The 18,984-nt window shown below is 41.7% G+C and overlaps 1 protein-coding gene and 6 non-coding genes across 8 annotated transcripts in view; 1 reads left to right on the forward strand and 6 right to left on the reverse strand.

The window, feature by feature from the left end:
* dennd5a (DENN/MADD domain containing 5A) overlaps positions 1 to 18,984 on the forward strand; it is a 36,076-nt gene that overhangs the window by 5,368 nt on the left and 11,724 nt on the right. The window contains exons 2-6 of one of the 2 annotated variants that reach the window (XM_035527130.2): positions 11,566 to 11,637; positions 12,476 to 12,585; positions 12,746 to 13,469; positions 15,961 to 16,148; positions 18,117 to 18,431. In XM_035527130.2, the coding sequence (XP_035383023.1) occupies positions 11,566 to 11,637; positions 12,476 to 12,585; positions 12,746 to 13,469; positions 15,961 to 16,148; positions 18,117 to 18,431 (1,409 nt within the window). The remainder of the gene's footprint in view (positions 1 to 11,565; positions 11,638 to 12,475; positions 12,586 to 12,745; positions 13,470 to 15,960; positions 16,149 to 18,116; positions 18,432 to 18,984) is intronic. The other variant, XM_027011412.3, reaches the window with a different exon arrangement.
* On the reverse strand, positions 4,027 to 4,084 carry LOC113579260 (U7 small nuclear RNA). Its single transcript, XR_003410850.2, has one exon. It is a non-coding gene; the product is annotated as a U7 small nuclear RNA (small nuclear RNA).
* LOC113579300 (U7 small nuclear RNA) lies at positions 4,800 to 4,857 on the reverse strand. Its single transcript, XR_003410858.1, has one exon. It is a non-coding gene; the product is annotated as a U7 small nuclear RNA (small nuclear RNA).
* LOC145657117 (U7 small nuclear RNA) lies at positions 5,201 to 5,257 on the reverse strand. The gene has a single exon (XR_014122970.1). It is a non-coding gene; the product is annotated as a U7 small nuclear RNA (small nuclear RNA).
* Positions 6,023 to 6,080, reverse strand: LOC145657119 (U7 small nuclear RNA). Its single transcript, XR_014122971.1, has one exon. It is a non-coding gene; the product is annotated as a U7 small nuclear RNA (small nuclear RNA).
* Positions 6,795 to 6,852, reverse strand: LOC113579267 (U7 small nuclear RNA). Its single transcript, XR_003410851.3, has one exon. It is a non-coding gene; the product is annotated as a U7 small nuclear RNA (small nuclear RNA).
* Positions 7,200 to 7,256, reverse strand: LOC113579298 (U7 small nuclear RNA). Its single transcript, XR_003410857.1, has one exon. It is a non-coding gene; the product is annotated as a U7 small nuclear RNA (small nuclear RNA).

Consider the following 18,984-nt stretch of genomic DNA (forward strand, 5'->3'; position numbering starts at 1 on the left):
CAGGAATTCATCAATGAAGTCTTAGGACATTTATTTAGGACATTTCATCAAAGATGTTAAGCTTCATTTTAAAATAACCACCTAATAGAGTTGTGTAAAAATGGCATTTTAGATTTCAGATATCTTAACCCTCATGGCGTTAGCCATCTTGTTGGTAGTACTTTTCTCATCAGGCCTGTTTTATTATGATCCGATTAGGTACAGCAGTGCTCACGTTTACTCACTAGACGCACTACTGTTAATGCTGTACCAAAGCAAACATAGTAGGTATTTTGGAGGCACGCGGCTGTTGAAAAGCGAGGCTCCCAGCATCTCCGATACCACCCAGCTCAGCTTACCCCATCTCTCTGTTCCTCCAGTGCCTGCAGCTTGACCTCTGCGCCTGACCCTGCAGGGCACAGTGGGGGTGAAGGGTCAACCACAAAGGCGTGGGTCGGATAAAGCGTGCCCGGTTTCTTGGAAGTCCTAGTTGTTGGATTTGCGTTCATGGCTGGAATGGTGGTGTCTCATCTCCACCTTTCCCCACTGCCTGCCATTTGAATTGTTACAGATGAGCTTTGTTCCTGTAGCTCATCTGGTAGAGCAGGTAGCCCGTGGTGCTAGAAACTCCAAGGCCATGGGTTTGGCGTTCAGAGGAGAACACGTAGGCCTGGATTCATAAAATTTGATGGTAACCCACCATGCAAAATGCACAACATATTTGATTCCTTTTCATGAAGTTACCTTGGTGATAATTAACTTTTGTCAACTTACTGTTGTTGTTAAATTCATCTGCACCCCAGATGAGAGTTTATTAAAATTGACATGTAAATGAAGCAGAGCATATTAAAAACCTATGTCAGAAGACAAATGATTGACTGAGTCCAGTCTTAAGAGCAGTGGTACACTGAAAACTGCCAGTTACATCAAAATGTACAGCCTTTCTACCTTTCATTAAGACAAGAAATGCACGATTGCACTGAGTTGATATTAAAAAAAAATTCTCTCTCCTCAGTGTGTATCTGTTTATACTTTATTCCTCTCAAACATCTTAGTTTACATTTCCTATTTGTTTGTGGCATTTTTAGATCCTGCTCAAGCAAGTCTCCTTCGTTTCTTGTACTCTGACTATTGCAGTTGCAGAATGTACCATCATGATTGCTCCAAACAAACCCAAAAAAACCCCTTTTAAAATGTCAGTTAGGTTACGTTCCCATTACAAGCCACATTGTTCAATTCAGATTTTTTGCTCAGATTAGATTGGTCTATCTTAGTGGTTCACATTAATTGCAAGTGACCTTTATGATTCTGTAATGTGAACACATCTGTTTTTTGAAAAGGTGTGCATGCGCACAATAATGTGTTATTGCACAAGTCACCTCTATCACCACCAACAAAATAGGTCGTATTTGTGAGATGGCTCATGGTATATAAACACAGCCCTGGGAAAAAAAATCTGATTTGAGTCGCAAAAAATTGGATTCGAGTTGCTTCATATTGGTAATTTGAATTTGCGCACAATTTTGTGGATGGCTTGCAAGAGTAACCATACGTTGTTGGATTAAATATCATCCAATTCATATCACGCTTTTTCTTTTTACCATCAGACAGGTTCAGGTGTTTATAGGTTGCCGCCTCGTTGGGAATAGAGCATGCCCGATTGTGTTTTTTTGGTCCAACTGGTGTTGGCGCCACCAGCACGTCGTGATGACATGCGACGTTATAATCTGGTGAGATCCAGGTGCTGCAGTTGCTCTCTATGGGCTGCGTGAGCTGGGAGACAGCTTGATGATGACAGAGCTTAATGTGCGCTGGCTAGAATATTTGCTGACAAACATGTACATGCAAACTGTAGGTAATGCAGTACACAAGCTATTCAAATATTTCATGTGTGTGTGGATATTTTACTCACATCTGATATTTTCATTTTATATTCAAGAAATGTGTTACATTCTCTTGAGAAAAATGCCTGAAAATTAAGACAGACAGTTACTAAGTCAGATAGGAGGCAGATTTTTTTATTATGCAACAAACTTTGTTTGGCCGTTACTGCAACATACTGAAGTAAGCAGAATGGATTTATTTTTGCACATAGTTCACACATGCCGATAACCCAAGAGTGTGACACTTTTGGTTTCAGTTGCTGATCCCTTACATTGCCTTACATTTGGATCATAATAATTGTTTAGGTCTGACAGAATCAGATGGCAGTCATCATTTTTTACCTTTTTTCATACTTGTTTGTGAATGAGGAGCTGAAATGTGAATACGTTTTCCAGGGTGAAATTATGCCTCTGGAGCCTCTCAATCTCTCATTGTATACCAATGTTATCAAAAAATCTCTTCCCTTTCGACACATTACCTCTCGCACACATGTGCCATCTCTATCACCTCTGCTTAAGCTTTGAGTACATCTCCAGGGTCCTCATGGTCTCAGAAACACGCCGTGCTGGCACATGAACGCTCATGTCAATCCATTATGAAAGAAGCGTGAGGGAACGGTTAGAACTGCTGCAGATGTGAAGCTAGTTACCTCAGATTACTAGGACTTGTACTTGAAAGGTATTGAACAGTGGGTCTGGACTCTGGTGATAAGCCGTGGCGAGAACATGTGCTTTTAAGTACATACTGAGACAATTGCACATTAAACAGAAGACAGAAAGGAAGTAAAAAAGAAGCTGCAGTTCTGTATTGAGTAAAAGGGACTGTACGTGTGTGGTGAGGAGAGTTGGTCTTTTCACAAGGGGATTTTTTTTTTTTTTTACAGTTGTTTGCGTATGTTTGGCAACATGGCCAATTTTTACATGGAAACCTTTTAAGAATGTGTTTTCTGTTCTCGCTAACTCATAGTATCTCTCTATCTCTCTGCTGCTATTATTCTATAAACATCAGAAAAAAAAAATTTGTTACACCTTTTTGCAGGATCATATTACAACACAGCTTCAGTTCTTTTAGAATGCAATTTCATAACTGGTCTATTACGTTGCTGTATACTGGAGCAATGTAATGTTCTGCTAAAACATCACTGTTTAAGTTGAGACCATATTGCAACAAGCACCATAAGGATTGGCAATGCTGTGTGCCTGGCTGTGTGGATATGGGACTCTGTTTGGCTAGGCTGTGCATCATCTCTCAACCTGGAGTCAGACCTCTGTGCAGTCTCTCCCTGTCTTAGAGCAACATAGCGTTCAGTCATCACCTGAAGCTGCTTCTGTTTGATTGGGCCAGAACTGCAGACTCTGGCTTCTGCAGAACTGAGCTTATAAAAAGCTTTTTATATTCTTTGCAGCACTGAGCCTGTAAATGAGTGACGCTGACCTTCCCAGTTGAGGGATGGCTTTTCTGATGGGCTTTTCATATACTTTTCAGTGTTAAAGAAAAATGGTATTTTAAAAGTTCCTTTTTAATTTTGAGTCAATCGTAAATATTTAATTTATTCTAAAAGTCTTTTGAATTCACAAAATGGATTTTGTTAGCTAAGATGGTACAATCTTCATTTCAGTTCAGAATTGAGTGATCACACTTAGTAACTTAGAAAATATGCTCTTAAATCTTTTTGCTAGTACGCTCTTATGATGATGAACTTGGTTACTAAAAATAATTATTATACTTTAAGTTCTTTTGAATTTGTAGCAGAATCGATGTATAGTTACAAGATCATTGTTTAGCTTTTCTTATCCAGGTGACAGAGAATCCTAAGCACATTAAGACCTGCACACTAAAAGCACAAGTTTACCTAATGTTGTAGGTTCTGATTTTCCTGATTTGTGTAATAAATTGGTAAAATTAAAAAAAGAAGGGGGAACATTTTTATAGAACTTAGTTTGCATGAAATGCTATAAGATGCTCACAGTTGATTTAAACAAAACATCTTAAATTGCGATATCAGATTTCAGTAATGCTTTTTGCTTTATATTTACTTTTTATTTATGCACAGTTTGAAGACATATGGCACTGTAAAGGCATTGTTTCATCATTTGAGATAAAAAGAGAAGACACTGAAAAATATGTTTGAAGTTAGTTTTTGCAATATTTTTGACCAGAAGTTGGAGACTTTAAATCATTTTAAGACCATTCTAGACAAATACTAAAAGAGCAAACTTTCCTAGCACTGAAAGGGCCTTACTATAGTGGTGATTGGCCTGTACCGTTGCTACAGTGACGGTGGAAATGTGAAGTTGTGGGCGTGTCATGCAGATTTTTACATGATTCGTCCAATGAACAAGTTAAAATTGTAGGTAGGGTTTACTTTTTTATTTATTTATTTATTTTTACATAAATTTAAGGTTATATATTAGTTATGCATAACATTTTACATTACACATACATCTTAAGATTTTAAAAGAAATAACAATTTAAGTTTTATTCTTTGGGGTAAAAAGTTTTAATCTTGGATAAAACTTTTATTAGAGCAAAACATAAGATGTAATGATGTTACATTCGGAACCAATCCAGCTTTTTTGTAAACACAAAGGGAGCCAAGTCTTGCATGAAAGCCTTTATTTTTATCGCTGTGACCCCTCGTGAACAGTGGATAGCAGCCAGTCACATGAGACAGACTGACAGGTTTCCTTCCTTAAAGGCAGAATGAGTCCGACCGTATACGTTTTACAGTCTATTGAGCAGTTGTTTTCTTTTTTTTTCGGGGGGTGTTGTTAATGAAAGGAAATATTTGCTTATTGAAAAACTTTCTCTCTACTTTTGAACACAATCCCTCATTTTGAGAGAATTTTATTAGGTCAAATCAGTGAAAAGACTACTTGAGAATGTACTGGTGTACAAGTTTATTTTGTAGTTGCTTATCTTTCAAACCAAATACCAGGAGCCCTAAATATTTCAGGACTCTTCTAGACAAATACTAAAAGAGCAGATTTTCCTAGCGCTGAAAGGGCTTTACTATAGTGGTGATTGGCTTGTACAGTTGCTACAGTGACGGTGGAAATGTGAAGTTGTGGGCGTGTCGTATGCAGATTTTTGCATGATTCGTCCAATTAACAAGTTAAAATTGTAGGTAGAGTATTTAAATGTATTTAAAGTTTACATTTGACATCTTAAGTTAAGAGTTAATTTAAGTAAAACACTTTTGCAATATGTCAGACATGCACTATATGCTTTTACTTAATATAGAATTTGAAGAATGTTAGAGCAACTACTTGAGAGTATGCAGACATATAATTTTGTTCTGCAGATAAAAACCCAACATATTTTTCAAACCAAATGCATGGAGCCCTAAATGTTTTAGGACTCTTCTAGACAAATACTAAAAGAGCAAACTTTTCTAGCACAGGAGGGGCTTTACTATAGTGGTGATTGGCCTGTACCGTTGCTACAGTGATGGTGAAAGCTGTGGGCGTGTCACATGCAGATTTTTCTTGATTCGCTCAATTCATTCATCAAGTGAGTTTCACATCACGGAAAGTTAATATAGTCTGTTTAGTTTAGGAAAATTTTAATTTGTGGTAGGTGTAATTTTTCTGGTCACTTGTAGAATCGTACTGGCCTATTAAATGTTTGGCACGACAGGTTTTCCATCCGAACTGAGTGATCCTCAGACTGCAGGCATTTGGCACGTTTGCGCTCTGACTCCATGAGTCGGAGACCAGTGGTGGTGGGGTGAGCTAGTGAGTAAATGAACAGTGAGCAGCTATAGTGAGAACAAAGCAGTGAAATGGAGAAATACAATTTTATTTTTGGATGATGGCTGTTGTTGTCATTTTTCTTAATGCAAATTTTGAAGGAATAAGGATGGAATTTTAAGGCAATGTTTTTTTTTTTCCTTTGGGGGTCAAAAGTATGAACCCTGACATTATCTTATAATTATTACTGTATATTGAGCAGTTATTTTGGTGTTTTTTGGTGGGGGGGGGGGGGGGGTGTCATGTTATTGAAAGTAAATATTTGCTTATTGAAAAACTTTGTCTCTCGACTTTTGAACACAATCCCTTTTGAGAGAATTTTATTAGATCAAAACATTAATAACTATTTTGGAGCATACTGGTGTACAAGTTTATTTTGCAGATGTTTATTTTTCAAACCAAATACCAGGAGCCCTAAATATTTCAGGACTCTTCTAGACAAATACTAAAAGAGCAGATTTTCCTAGCGCTGAAAGGGCTTTACTATAGTGGTGATTGGCTTGTACAGTTGCTACAGTGACGGTGGAAATGTGAAGTTGTGGGCGTGTCATGCAGATTTTTACATGATTCGTCGAATTAACAAGTTAAAATTGTAGGTAGAGGTTGTGTGTGTGTGTTGTTTTTTTTTTTACATAAATCTAAGGTTATATATTAGTTATGCATAACATTTTACATTACACATACATCTTAAGATTTTAAAAGAAAAATAACAATTTAAGTTTTATTCTTTGGGGTAAAAAGTTTTAATCTTGGATAAAACATTTTTATTAGAGCAAAACATAAGATATAGTGATGTTACATTCGGAACCAATCCAGCTTTTTTGTAAACACAAAGGGAGCCAAGTCTTGCATGAAAGCCTTTATTTTTATCGCTGTGACCCCTCGTGAACAGTGGATAGCAGCCAGTCACATGAGACAGACTGACAGGTTTCCTTCCTTAAAGGCAGAATGAGTCCGACCGTATACGTTTTACAGTCTATTGAGCAGTTGTTTTCTTTTTTTCGGGGGGTATTGTTAATGAAAGGAAATATTTGCTTATTGAAAAACTTTCTCTCTACTTTTGAACAAAATTTTCTCAAAACGAGGCATTTTATTAGATCAAAACATTAAAATAACTATTTTGGAGCATACTGGTGTACAAGTTTATTTTGCAGATGTTTATTTTTCAAACCAAATTCCAGGAGCCCTAAATATTTCAGGACTCTTCTAGACAAATACTAAAAGAGCAGATTTTCCTAGCACAGGAAGGGCTTTACTATAGTGGTGATTGGCTTGTACAGTTGCTACAGTGACGGTGGAAATGTGAAGTTGTGGGCGTGTCATATGCAGATTTTTGCATGATTCGTCCAATTAAGTTAAAATTGTAGGTAGGGTTTTTAAAATGAATTTAATTTATTAGACATCTTTAAGCTTTCAAAAGATGACAATATGTAACATAAATTACATAATAAATTACGTTGTCAGATATGCACAATATGATTTTTATTAATGCATAATTTGAAGAATTATGCAACTACTTGAGTATGCAGACATATAATTTTGTTCTGCAGAAAAAAAACCCAACATATTTTTCAAACCAAATGCATGGAGCCCTAAATGTTTTAGGACTCTTCTAGACAAATACTAAAAGAGCAAACTTTCCTAGCACAGGAGGGGCTTTACTATAGTGGTGATTGGCCTGTACCGTTGCTACAGTGACGGTGAAAGCTGTGGGCGTGTCACATGCAGGTTTTTCTTGATTCGTTCAATTCATTCATCAAGTGAGTTTCACATCACGGAAAGTTAATATAGTCCGTTTAGTGTAGGAAAATTTTAATTTGTGGTAGGTGTAATTTTTCCGGTCACTTGTAGAATCGTACTGGCCTATTAAATGTTTGGCACGACAGGCTTTCCATCTGAACTCGGTGATCCTCGGACTGCAGGCTTCAGCAGGTAGCATGTTGGAACTGTACTTTGAGAATCCCGGTAGGAGGCAATCTCTGGTGCACAAAAGGAAATGAACAGAGTATGAAGAGACTGCTATTCTCTGAGTAGTTACAAAAAGAGTAATCACTGTATTTACTGTATTTTCAGAGTGTGCAGTCCGAGATCCCCCCTGGGGGTGCCTGCACTCTAACGCGATATGCACTTGGATGGTGCTCACTTCTGTAAATAAAAATGTGGTGTCATATGCAAATATCCTTCACATTTACCTTAAACAGTCCGTTAATGTGAATGCAGTGGTGAATGAATGCAGTTGTATTTGGATTTTTTAATATATTATATTCCTTGGACTACACAGTAATTCCTGCTGTTCTCTTACTACTATTCTGAGAAGCCAGAACAAAAGCAAAAAATAGACACAATTTTAAAATAAATGGTTTGTATTTTAATAAGTAACACTCATCAACAATGATTTTGCTTCCTGCAAAAAAATATTTTTTTATCTGTTCATTATGTATTTTGCATGCTGAATCCAAATATTTTATCTTGTTTTCTGGTCTATCATACATCATGTGTAGCTACGGAAGGAAAAAAGCAAATTTCTGATGTGAAAACTGGATCATAATTTGTTCATATAGTGTGTATGAAATACTTGTACAGTTGTGCTATTACGGGGACTTCCTAAGCTAGACATTTTAATATTGAGATTTTATGTTTAATACTCTTATGGAATAAAAATGTAGGACCTTAATTTTTGCCTCGTTTACATTGCCATTACTTGTGGTATTTTAAAATATCTTTAAACATTATTTGCCTGATACCTAAAATTACATTAATGTTAGTGCATTGGCTATGAATAATATTCTACACAACAATTGTGTGAGGATTTGTGGGTAAATATTCATAGTTTGGTTATATCTGTTCCTCCCACTCTTTGGTTTCTGAGAGGAACCCCTATCAGCGCAGTGTCTCTGTCAGGGCAGGGCTTTAAATGTAGTGTACTCTTTTGTACTTGACTTGTACTTGGCGCTAAACTATTTGAGGCCTCCCCTGTGTGGTTATAAACAGACCATGGGCTTTTTCCCCCACCCATGGTGTTTTTGGGTGTTGGCAGTGTGGATTTAGGCCCAGCTCTTTAATTGTTCATACTCCCATGCTCTTTAACTAAAATTCTATACATAATTAATTTATGCAGGAGAAAAACAGCAAAATACATTTTTAGCAGATGATCTGTGACGATGTGGATCTTCATAATTTAAAATATGAAGATTTAATATTATCCCGTTATGTAGCTGGCTACAGCCCATTTTACTCAAGATAAATCTACTTAAACAAGTAAGAATAATTACTAACTCAAAAACTACATACTGAATTAATTTTTTTTTTTTTTTTTTTTTTTTTTTTTTTGGTGGTTTCTTTGGACTTTGTTGTGTCATGTTCACTTTTAATTGGTCTAGTTTGTGTAACTGCAGATATGTATAGGCTTTACTGGGCAGGACTTGTTCTGAGAACCCACACTACTCGCAGGGCTGACATACGCCAGGCTCCTCACTAGGCAGCTCAGTCTGAGTCTCTTCTGTCATGGTGCAGGGGAACGTGGGAAATTCAGAAAGAGGAAACGGGAGAGTGAGTGTGTCACATGTTCCATATGTGCCTAAGACATCACTGACCACATCACCTACTGTCACTGTCAGCTTGGGTTTTTAATCATGGTCTTCAGATACTTTTGGTTGAATGGGGGTGTGTGTGTGTGTGTTCCTGACCTTTCCACCTAGAAGACGATGACAGTATAAAGCAAAGTTATTTGTCTCCAAATCATCTGTTGTGTGCCATAGTTGTAAAGTCAGCCAGGGACTCCTGCCCCACTATGTAATACCACTGTGTAAAGGGCTGCTTGTTTGCAGGTCTAGCATTTACACCTCTGGGCCCAGTGATCCATTTGCAAGTCATGCTAAAGGTTTATTTGCTACTGAGCAGATTAAAAAGAGGAGGGGTTTTGCCCTTCTGGCTGCACAATGACTCATCCGTACAAGTAGTGCTAAGAGACCAGTGTGGGCCTCGTGACAGAGACTAGTTGCATATGCTGGCACAGAACTAATGGAGCAGATTACCTGAGATGCGACCCTTTCAGCGCTGATTGCGGACTGGTGTCTGCATGTAGTCTAACCTCTGTCATTACAGAAAAGAGGGAAACCCCCTACACAGAGCTCAGCTGATGACAACTATGTGTCAATGTGTTACGACTGGTCATTTTTAAAGACAGTTTTATCCCTCTTTTTAGGATCCTCTCACTCTCTCATGGCCATTTAAGCATTTATGCAGCTGTTGTATATCCATTTATTCCAAGTCATAAACCCCAGTCGATCAGGGGTCATAAATGCTAGACTTTCTTTTATGGATGGGCACTGTTGGCTGAATAAAAAGATGGTTATCAGATATTAGATTCACTTCTTATATGGAATGACACACACACACACACACACGTGCGTGCGCACACACACACACACACACACTATAGATTGATAGAGAGAGGGAGAGGGGAATAAGATATAAAAAATCTTTCAAAATTAATTTTTTTTCCTGAATCCTTTTGTAATTTTGTAGTTACGAAAGATGATTAGATTTGCAAATTTTCCATTTAACACATGAGGCATCCATCATATCACACTGCACCACCAAGATAAAGTCACCAAGATATGGATGGACTGGTATTTTTCCATTGCACATATTTTTGATCTTGGTCATAAGCCTTCCACTGTTGACTGGTGTTGTCACATTTCCAATGTCCAGAGCCTGTTGGCTTTGACTATGTTTAGACTTGAGCACAACCTCACTATTTGGGCTGTCTAATTCCACACATTCCTGACCTAGATTCTAAACGGAGCTCAAGGATCTGGCTGGACAGCAGCAAATTAAACACAGCCAGTACTGGTTTCACAACTTCCTACAAATATATGCATTTCACATATTGACCCCATAGCAAACCAACCTTTATTTCTGCATAGCACCTAGACAAGGCCACCCGGCGCATCTGTTCAGCAGGTCAGTGGTAGCAGATTTTGAAAGCACAGCCACATAAGCCAGCTGACCTTTTGTTGCATGGTTTATCCTGTGCACTTCACTTGTGGCCTTCACGTGTAGTCGTGATGCTACTTCGCTTTGTCAGAATGTACAGCCCCTTGCAGACCGTGCGCTGTCTCAGTGTGCTGTGACTTCATAGGCCGAAACAAAGCTACACAGGATGAGTCAGCAAAATCCCCCCTCCCCGGGGGAGGGGGGGTCGCAAAAGACATCCCCCAACCCAGAGCAGGTGCTGGGACCTCCACAGGGACAGAGACAGAAGGGATAGGGGAAGAAGTGGAACAGGCAGTGTCAAAGAGGCAAAATAAGCCCCCCTCAACAGAAACTCCGTGCTTTGTGTTGGCTGATGCTTAGCAAATCTGTTTGCTTGTGCTGTCTGTTGGGCCAGCCAGGCTGATTCTCTCTGGGCCTCAAGCACTTCAGACTCCTGGGATACCAAGTGGCCGCGGTACATGCACTGGGCTTGGTCACGTGTCATGTCCGCACACCGACTCTCAGGGCTGTGCATGGCTCTCTCTGCTGCACTGCATGTTCATTTAATATCATTAGCCTCAGTAGGGAAAATGCATCCAGCAGTTGTTCCTCATACAAGCTGTGGGACATGAGGTTGGTTTTCCTATATATCTTGTTCGTGTGCAACGTTCTTGCAAGGATAATGTGCATAAGCTGTGAAGAATGCCATCAGAGTGACTTAAGCCAATAGACATCTGCACGGCAGTCGAACAGAAAGAAAACACGGTGCCAGCATACTGTTCTAACTTCTCCATGTAAACTTGTGTTCAGACTATTCCTCCTTATATTATGTATTATTATGAGCATATCATTCCTCTGTGTAGTATTACAGCACTACTAACTGTACCAACTGACTGTACATGGTTATATAATACTTTTGTCCTCTCTGTAGCATGTGTGATTAATTGTATCATTTGTTTTATCTGTTGTGTAGCATTATGCCAGTATATACAGGCTACTAAGTTCAGAGATGGTGCCCAAGGAAAGTTGGCGATTTCACACGAAGGTAACCCCCCCCCTGCCCCCGCCCCCAACATCCTCTTCCTCCCCTCCACCTCAGGCGATGCTTCTGTTCCTGTCACAAATGACTCTGGCTCTGCTTGTTCCCTCTAACCTTTAACCTTTGTCCTCACATGTGCTCCTTTCACAGCACTGCGTTTCTGTGCTCGGGTGAAGGCAATTCCGAGGCGAATTTTCCCTCCGCCCCTCCCCATCATTCACCCGAACCCTTGCAGCAACTATGGATGGACTGTTTGACTGTCACTGCCTCCTTCTCTCCTGCTGACTCTAGATCTGTCGCCAGAGCTTCTGGTGTTTGCTCGGTCACTGAACTGCACTGCGCTCGCCCTCTTTCACTCGAAATGAGTTTGTCGGCCATGTCTACTCGCTGCATCACGTCACTTCTGCCTCACTTTGCATTTGCTATGATTTGATGGTTCCTTTTAATCATTTTCTTTTGTGATTTGCTGGGTGGGCGTGCTTTGTCAACTCTATTGTCTCTTTCTAAAAGTTCTTGGCAAAATATTAAATATGTGAATGAGCTTTTGGTGCAACCAAAATGTATGAAACTCTACACAATAGATGCCTGAATAGATTGACATCTTTCACGCACTGATTTAATCTTACTTCCTGTCACTTTTTTATTGCCTTTTTATTTTAATTTCTGAATTGCCAAGAATAGTGGTTTCCTGTGATGCAACACTGTTTTTTTGCACTTCTTTATGAAACACATCCTCTGGTATCATGTTTTGCCTTCATGCTTCTTCTTTTCTCCTTCCCTGATCTTGACGGTCTCTCTCTTTCTTTGTCTCTCTCTTTCCTCGCGTCTCTCCACTTGATTGCAGGTGAGAATTTTGAGCAGAGTCCACTGCGGAGAACTTTCAAATCCAAAGTTCTGGCACATTACCCAGAGAATGTGGAGTGGAGTCCATTTGACCAGGATGCGGTGGGCATGGTAAGTGAACCGCAGGCGCCGTATGATATCCGACACCCTGCTTTGCATGCCGGTGCCGTTTCTTTTTTTGTTTTTTTTTTTGTTTGTTTTTTGCACTACGCCATTTGAAATCCTGTGCGATGTGATCCTGAGGCCACGGTCTGCCCTCTCCATCCCACAGCTCTGCATGCCGAAGGGCCTGTCCTTCCGGACGCAGGCGGACATGCGCAATCCCGACTTCCACTCCTTCATCATCACGCGCGAGGACGGCTCGCGTACCTACGGATTTGCCCTCACCTTCTTCGAGGAGGTGACCAGCAAGCAGATCTGCAGTGCCATGCAGACGCTCTACCACATGCACAACGCTGAGCAGTATGACATCCTGCACACGTCGGGCACACCCACCGCTGCCAGGACTCCGCCCCTCCCTGCACCCGTCGCCGCCGCCGCCGCCTGCTCCTCCTCCTCCTCCTCCTCGTGCGGGGGGGTTCTGCGCGCCGCGCCGACGCTCTCGCGTCTGCAGCGCTTCAACTCCTACGACATCAGCCGCGACACGCTCTATGTGTCCAAGTGTATCTGCCTGATGGCACCCATGGCGTTTGCCCAGGCCTGCCGCAAGGTGCTGGAGCAGCTGCACCGCGCCGTCACCTCGCTGCAGCCCCCGCCCCTGCCGCTGGAGAGCTACGTCTACAACGTGCTGTACGAGGTGCCGCTGCCACCCGTCGGCCGCTCCCTCAAGTTCTCCGGCGTGTACGGGCCCGTGGTGTGCCAGCGGCCCAGCACGGCCGAGCTGCCCCTCTTCGACTTCCCCATGCGAGACATGTTCGAGCTGCTTGGCGTGGAGAACGTGCTGCAGCTGTTCACCTGCGCCCTGCTGGAGATCCAGATCCTGCTCTACTCCCAACGTGAGTTCCTCCCACTGCTACCAGTGCCTATGCCTTCTGTAGGCCAGCTCCACGCCGTCACCAAGGGGGTAAACTTTAAGACCTTACAGAGCACAGCACTGTTTTAAGGTTTTGAGCCTGAGGAGACAGAGTCAACAGTAATACACAGAGAATCCCTTGTTCTACTCTGAACCGTGTTTTAACCCACTAAGACACACTTTATCCCTCTTAGGTCCTCTGCATGTATGTGGCCAACAACTGACTGGCATTTATAGCAAAGAATTACCAAATGGATAGGCTGCACTGTACTCAATTATTCTAGAGACAAATGTTTATGGAACAGACAGTGATGTCAGACACCAAAACGCCTGAGTACCTTATAAGTAATTCTTCTAAGTAGCAGCAGCGGAGTTATGTCAGACATCCACATCAGATTCTCTTCATTTGGTTATGTTTCCTAGCTGAGTCTTTGTGAAGTGAATGTCAGTAGCTGTCAAGCTGTGGCCTGCAAATGTGAAACAGCAAATTGTTTCCTGTATAAAAGAAACTGGAAATTAACACCAAACAGCTAGCATAGTGCTTAATATTGTTTAAGGACCAAATAACTAACAAATAACTGTTAGATCTTTATAGGTAGTTAAACTGTGTCATTCACTCTTATCTGACTTTAATGTGCTACTGCAAGTGTTGCTTTCTACTAATGACCCAGGTTTCAGTGAAAACTAAAACAAACTGAAGGGGTAAACAAAATTATTTAGCAGTATATTGTGAAAAGCTAACTTCCTCCCTCCCTCTCTCTCTCTCTCCCTCTCCCTCCCTCTGTGATTATCAGTGCTTTGTTCTCTCCCAGTCTTCTTGGCCCATACTTAGCTTGCAGAGACCTGGCACACTGTGACCTAAGCACATCTGATAATAATAATCTCGTTAACATGTAACGAGTTTATTTAATTTCAGCTCATTTGGAACCTGTTCTATGCACTATTGGGTCTTTTGCAGTTGAACACTGCAGTTTTTCTGAAACTCTTTAAAGCTTTATTCTAATGGGTCAAGCTGGTTTGGCCTGTCTATCAGTCATAACGTTTCTGACTGTTCTTTTGTGTGTTCAAGTAAAAATACTGAGAGGATAGCTTTGGAAAGATGTACAGAGTGCTGGATTGCCGTTTAAGAATTCAGCAGTGGAAGTGGCGACCATATCTATCACACCAACTAGGAAGGGCAATTGCTCGACAAAACGTCAGAAGGGGCTGCACGGTTGCATTGGTGGGGTGTTGCCTAGCAACCTTCCCTCGGTTGAGGAGGATGGTGGTGATGCAGCAGAAATATGATTGGATGGAAATGACATCATCCCCCTTTTTTCCAGGAGGCTCATTGGTGCAGCAGAACGTGTGACAAGTGTGAGATTCCAAATGAAAAGCGTGTCATTAGATGAAGACACACACATACACACATACACACACCCCACAGTCTCTACAAAAAAGGAGTTGGCTCTTAGGGCTGGTATAAAAATAGCAGGCTAATTCATAGCTTAGACTAGCAAATGTATGCTTCCCACACGTGTCCTTTAGTCAAGCGTCTGGTGTTTTTTTTTGTTTTTTTTTTTCACACCCACTGCAGCTGGATTAATGCAAATGTGTTATCTGTGTCTCTTATCAGCATTCTGTACTGTAGCTCTCTTTCTGATCCCAAGCACTCTGACAGAGCTGGATGAACTTATTCATTATAGGAAATGTTGACGACAGTGAAGGGCTTATGTTGGTGGACTTAAGTCACATGATGAAGTGATGAATGAGCTCGTTAAGGTGTGCCATTTCCTTAAGTCACCTCAGATGAATCGGTAAAGCGCGTGCGCGCGCGTGTGTGTGTGTGTATGTGTGTATGTGTGTATGTGTGTGTGTGTGTGTGTGTGTGTGTGTGTGTGTGTGTGTGTGTGTGTGTGTGTGTGTGTGTGTGAGAGAGGGAGCGAGAGATATAGAGAGAGAGAGCGAGAGAGAGAGAATAGGCCTTTTGTTGGTCCACAGAGCTCTGTGGATAGATTAGTATTCCTGTCTCTTAGACACTGGCACTTTCCTGGGGATAAAAGTCCTCTAAGGGGGGAGCAGGAGGGAAAGGGTGTGAATGAGCATTACAGCAGAGAAAGAACTGGAGCAGATGTTTGGCAAATAAAGGTGCACTACAAACCCACCTTTCCTACCTCACTGTTGACAGTTATACAGTACCTGGAATACACGGTGTCGTTAGTCTTTTAGTTTCACCATATAAAAATGGAACACGTCCTCCCCTTGAAACACACCCTTAGGTGTTGTTCCCTACAAGCAAGCAGGGATATTTTATATATGGAAATGCAGAAGGTCAAGAGTTACACTGTTTCGGTTGAAGAGATCTGGGCTTTTGATAAAATTCTTGCTAAAAGGCCCAGGGCTTTCTGGAAATTTCTGCAGAAAATGAAGACCGTGGCGTTCCTGTAGTAATGTCCCTTTCTTTCACCTTCTTACCCTCTCTGTGTGCCGAGCAGATTACCAGCGGCTGATGACGGTGGCCGAGAGCATCACGGCCTTGATGTTCCCTTTTCGCTGGCAGCACGTCTACGTGCCGATCCTGCCCGCCTCGCTGCTGCACTTCCTGGACGCGCCCGTGCCCTACCTCATGGGCCTGCACTCCAACGGGCAGGGCGACCGCACCAAGCTGGAGCTGCCCCAGGAGGTCAGTGGTGCGCACGGCGATTACGGGCCGAATGTCGGAAAACGCGCTCAGCTTTTGAGAAATAGAAGGGCATGCTAAGGTGGTGGGGTCATAGTGTTGCCAGACTAGCAGCACACGTTTCAAGGGAACTGCTTGCTGTGAAATACTCCCTAGTGGCTACATGTGAGGAATATGTGATGTGAGCTTGAGGTGTGTAGGACTGTGATTCCTCAGACGTGAGGAATAGCTTGGGAGCATCCCCGAGCTAAAACGGGGCCCTTAGTGGAGAACTGCCTTTAGCGACAGCCAAAGGACAGATAATAGCTTTCAGTCTTTGGAATGTCACTGAAAAGTGATGTTTACATGACACTTTTATCCAGAGAAACTTACAATTATAACTGAGTACAGTTTGAGTAATTGAGGGTTCAGGCCTTGCTCGGGTGCCTGACAGAGGCAGCTTGGCAGCAGTGGGGCTTGAACTGGCCACATTCCGGTTACTAGTCAAATACCTTAACCACTGAGCAACCACTGCCCCATGATGTCACTTTTGAACATTATTAGGTTAATTCTGCTCAGAATCTACCTGCCAGAAGAAAAGGTCCATCATTCTGAGTAATGTGCTGGACCTGTGACTGGACTAGTAACAAGCTATTCTGGAAGTTCACTTCTGTCCCACCTTATATTCGGACCACACTAATGGGCTACAGTGGGATCTGAGAAGATCTTTCTTAACATGTATTCTGTAGGAGATTGAAGGAAGCATAGAGACCACCTGACAGAAAATCCTCAACTCTCTCCAGTCATTCGTCCTTGAATAGGTTGTGCATTTGCAGGCGTGCCAGTTTTGCACCTGGAATTTCCAGTGAGAGGTGCCAAATTTGTGAATGATCATTTTATCTGTAAATGTCTTTATTCATTAGTGATCACATTTTTAAATTGCTCATTAAATGTAAAAACATGAGCAACAATTGTAATGTTTAATAGATTTAAGAAAAGCACAGTTTGCCATTTATAGTGTTCATTTAATAAGCATTTATATTAACAAATGTAACTGAACATTAATGTTAATTCTGTTTATTTGTCTGTGAGGTTGGGATGTGTCTCATTTATGTAAAGTTTACAGTACTAAGATTCAGCTCAGCAACATAATAGGCACTCAACCAGAACTTCATTAGAAACATCTATTTATTAGAAAAACGGTGTAGGTTATCAGCTATGGTGCATCTGTTTCTAACCTACTGCTCTTCGTCAGTGGTCAGGTTCACACCACACGACTGCACGACGGCATTTTTCCATCGTGGGCCGCTCTCAACTCAGCAGTGACACTGAGCCATACGAGAGCTCCAGCAACACTGCTGTGCTTTATACACTCAACGTCCATTTCCCTGCCACTTCCATTACGCGTTAAGAACGGTCCACTACCGAAATAAAACCTGCTTAACGGTGGGCCTGCAGTCTTGAACAGACCAGTGATGAATAAGTTAGAGCAGAAGTCTTCAAATCTCAGTCCTCAAGGTCCAGATGCTACAGATTTTTCACCCTCCATTTATCTAGGAGTAAGACGTTAAATCAAAATGGTCAATCAGTTACATGAATCGTTTAATCTGCTACAAGGGATTACAAAATCCAGGATCAGATTACCAAACCCAGGACCAGATTTGGATTCGAGGTCCAGATTTGAATACCAGTGGGTTAGAGGATTGCTGATGTATTGTGCATGACAACTGTTAGTATTTGTACATCTATAAAATGTACCAATAAGGTAATATAATGAAGTGAACAGTAAGTGTATGTGCAAGGAAGGTGTTTTTACTAAAGTGGGTGGTGACTGCAGTTTGTGTTACTTGAGTAGCCACCTAGTGGACAGAGGCAGCATATCATGTTGGCTGGTAATGAATATAACTGCCTATGCATTTCTCAATTCCTGCTCCTACAATATCAACACATGAGAGTGAAAAAAGGGTACTTCCCCTTCCCCCCCCCCATCAGGCCAATCTGTGCTTCGTTGATATTGACAACCATTTCATTGAGCTGCCCGAGGACTTGCCCCAGTTCCCCAACAAGCTGGAATTCATCCAGGAGATATCGGAAGTGTTGATTGCATTCGGGGTATCACCGGAGGGGAATGTGCCCTGCAGCGATGGTCCCACCAAACTGAAGGGCTTCCGTGCGTCTGATGTGGTGTCCGATAAGCGCAACGGCAACCTGGCTGGCTCCCCCCTGAACTCCTACCTTCTACGGGAGAACCAGACCATTGCCCGCCTGCAGGCCCTGGTGAAGAGGACCGGAGTGAGCCTGGAGAAGGTGGGTCTGCCCAACAATCCACTTGCAGAACGTCCCACAACCTGATAGCTTCGTACACACTAGCCCTGGCCTTGGTCAGACATTGCCAAGTGTCCTATAGGAGTGAAAGTGGTTGTTTACAGCCTATATTGCAGGGGCAGTCACAGTTTAACAGTCTTTTTGCACAGCAGTTTGTAAAAAGATGCTAATTGTACTGCTTCAGTTTCATTAGGACAAAAACGTTTGATGGCACTTAACAGCAAATTTGCTCCCTCTTATCTCAATTTTGTCAGGTAATTTGTCCTAGGGTCATCTAAAAAAAAAAAAAAAAAATCTAGAGAAGATGGCCCATTCTAGTACACCACAGATTTATTCAATGGGAAATGAAGTGTATCCCATTTCTTTGCTAAACGCGATGTACAGTGCTGTTAGTCGTAGACCTTTTAACCCAGAGTGATGACCAGAGCACTAACAAAGACAGATGTCTCTTCATGAGCAACAGACCATACCCAGCAATCACCAGGCTTCACTGCTGGGTGATTTGAACCCAGCTGTTAAGGAGGTGGAATGGGGT

Source organism: Electrophorus electricus, chromosome 3, assembly GCF_041902795.1.
Source record: "Electrophorus electricus isolate QZ-2024a chromosome 3, ASM4190279v1, whole genome shotgun sequence".
NCBI lineage: Eukaryota > Metazoa > Chordata > Actinopteri > Gymnotiformes > Gymnotidae > Electrophorus > Electrophorus electricus.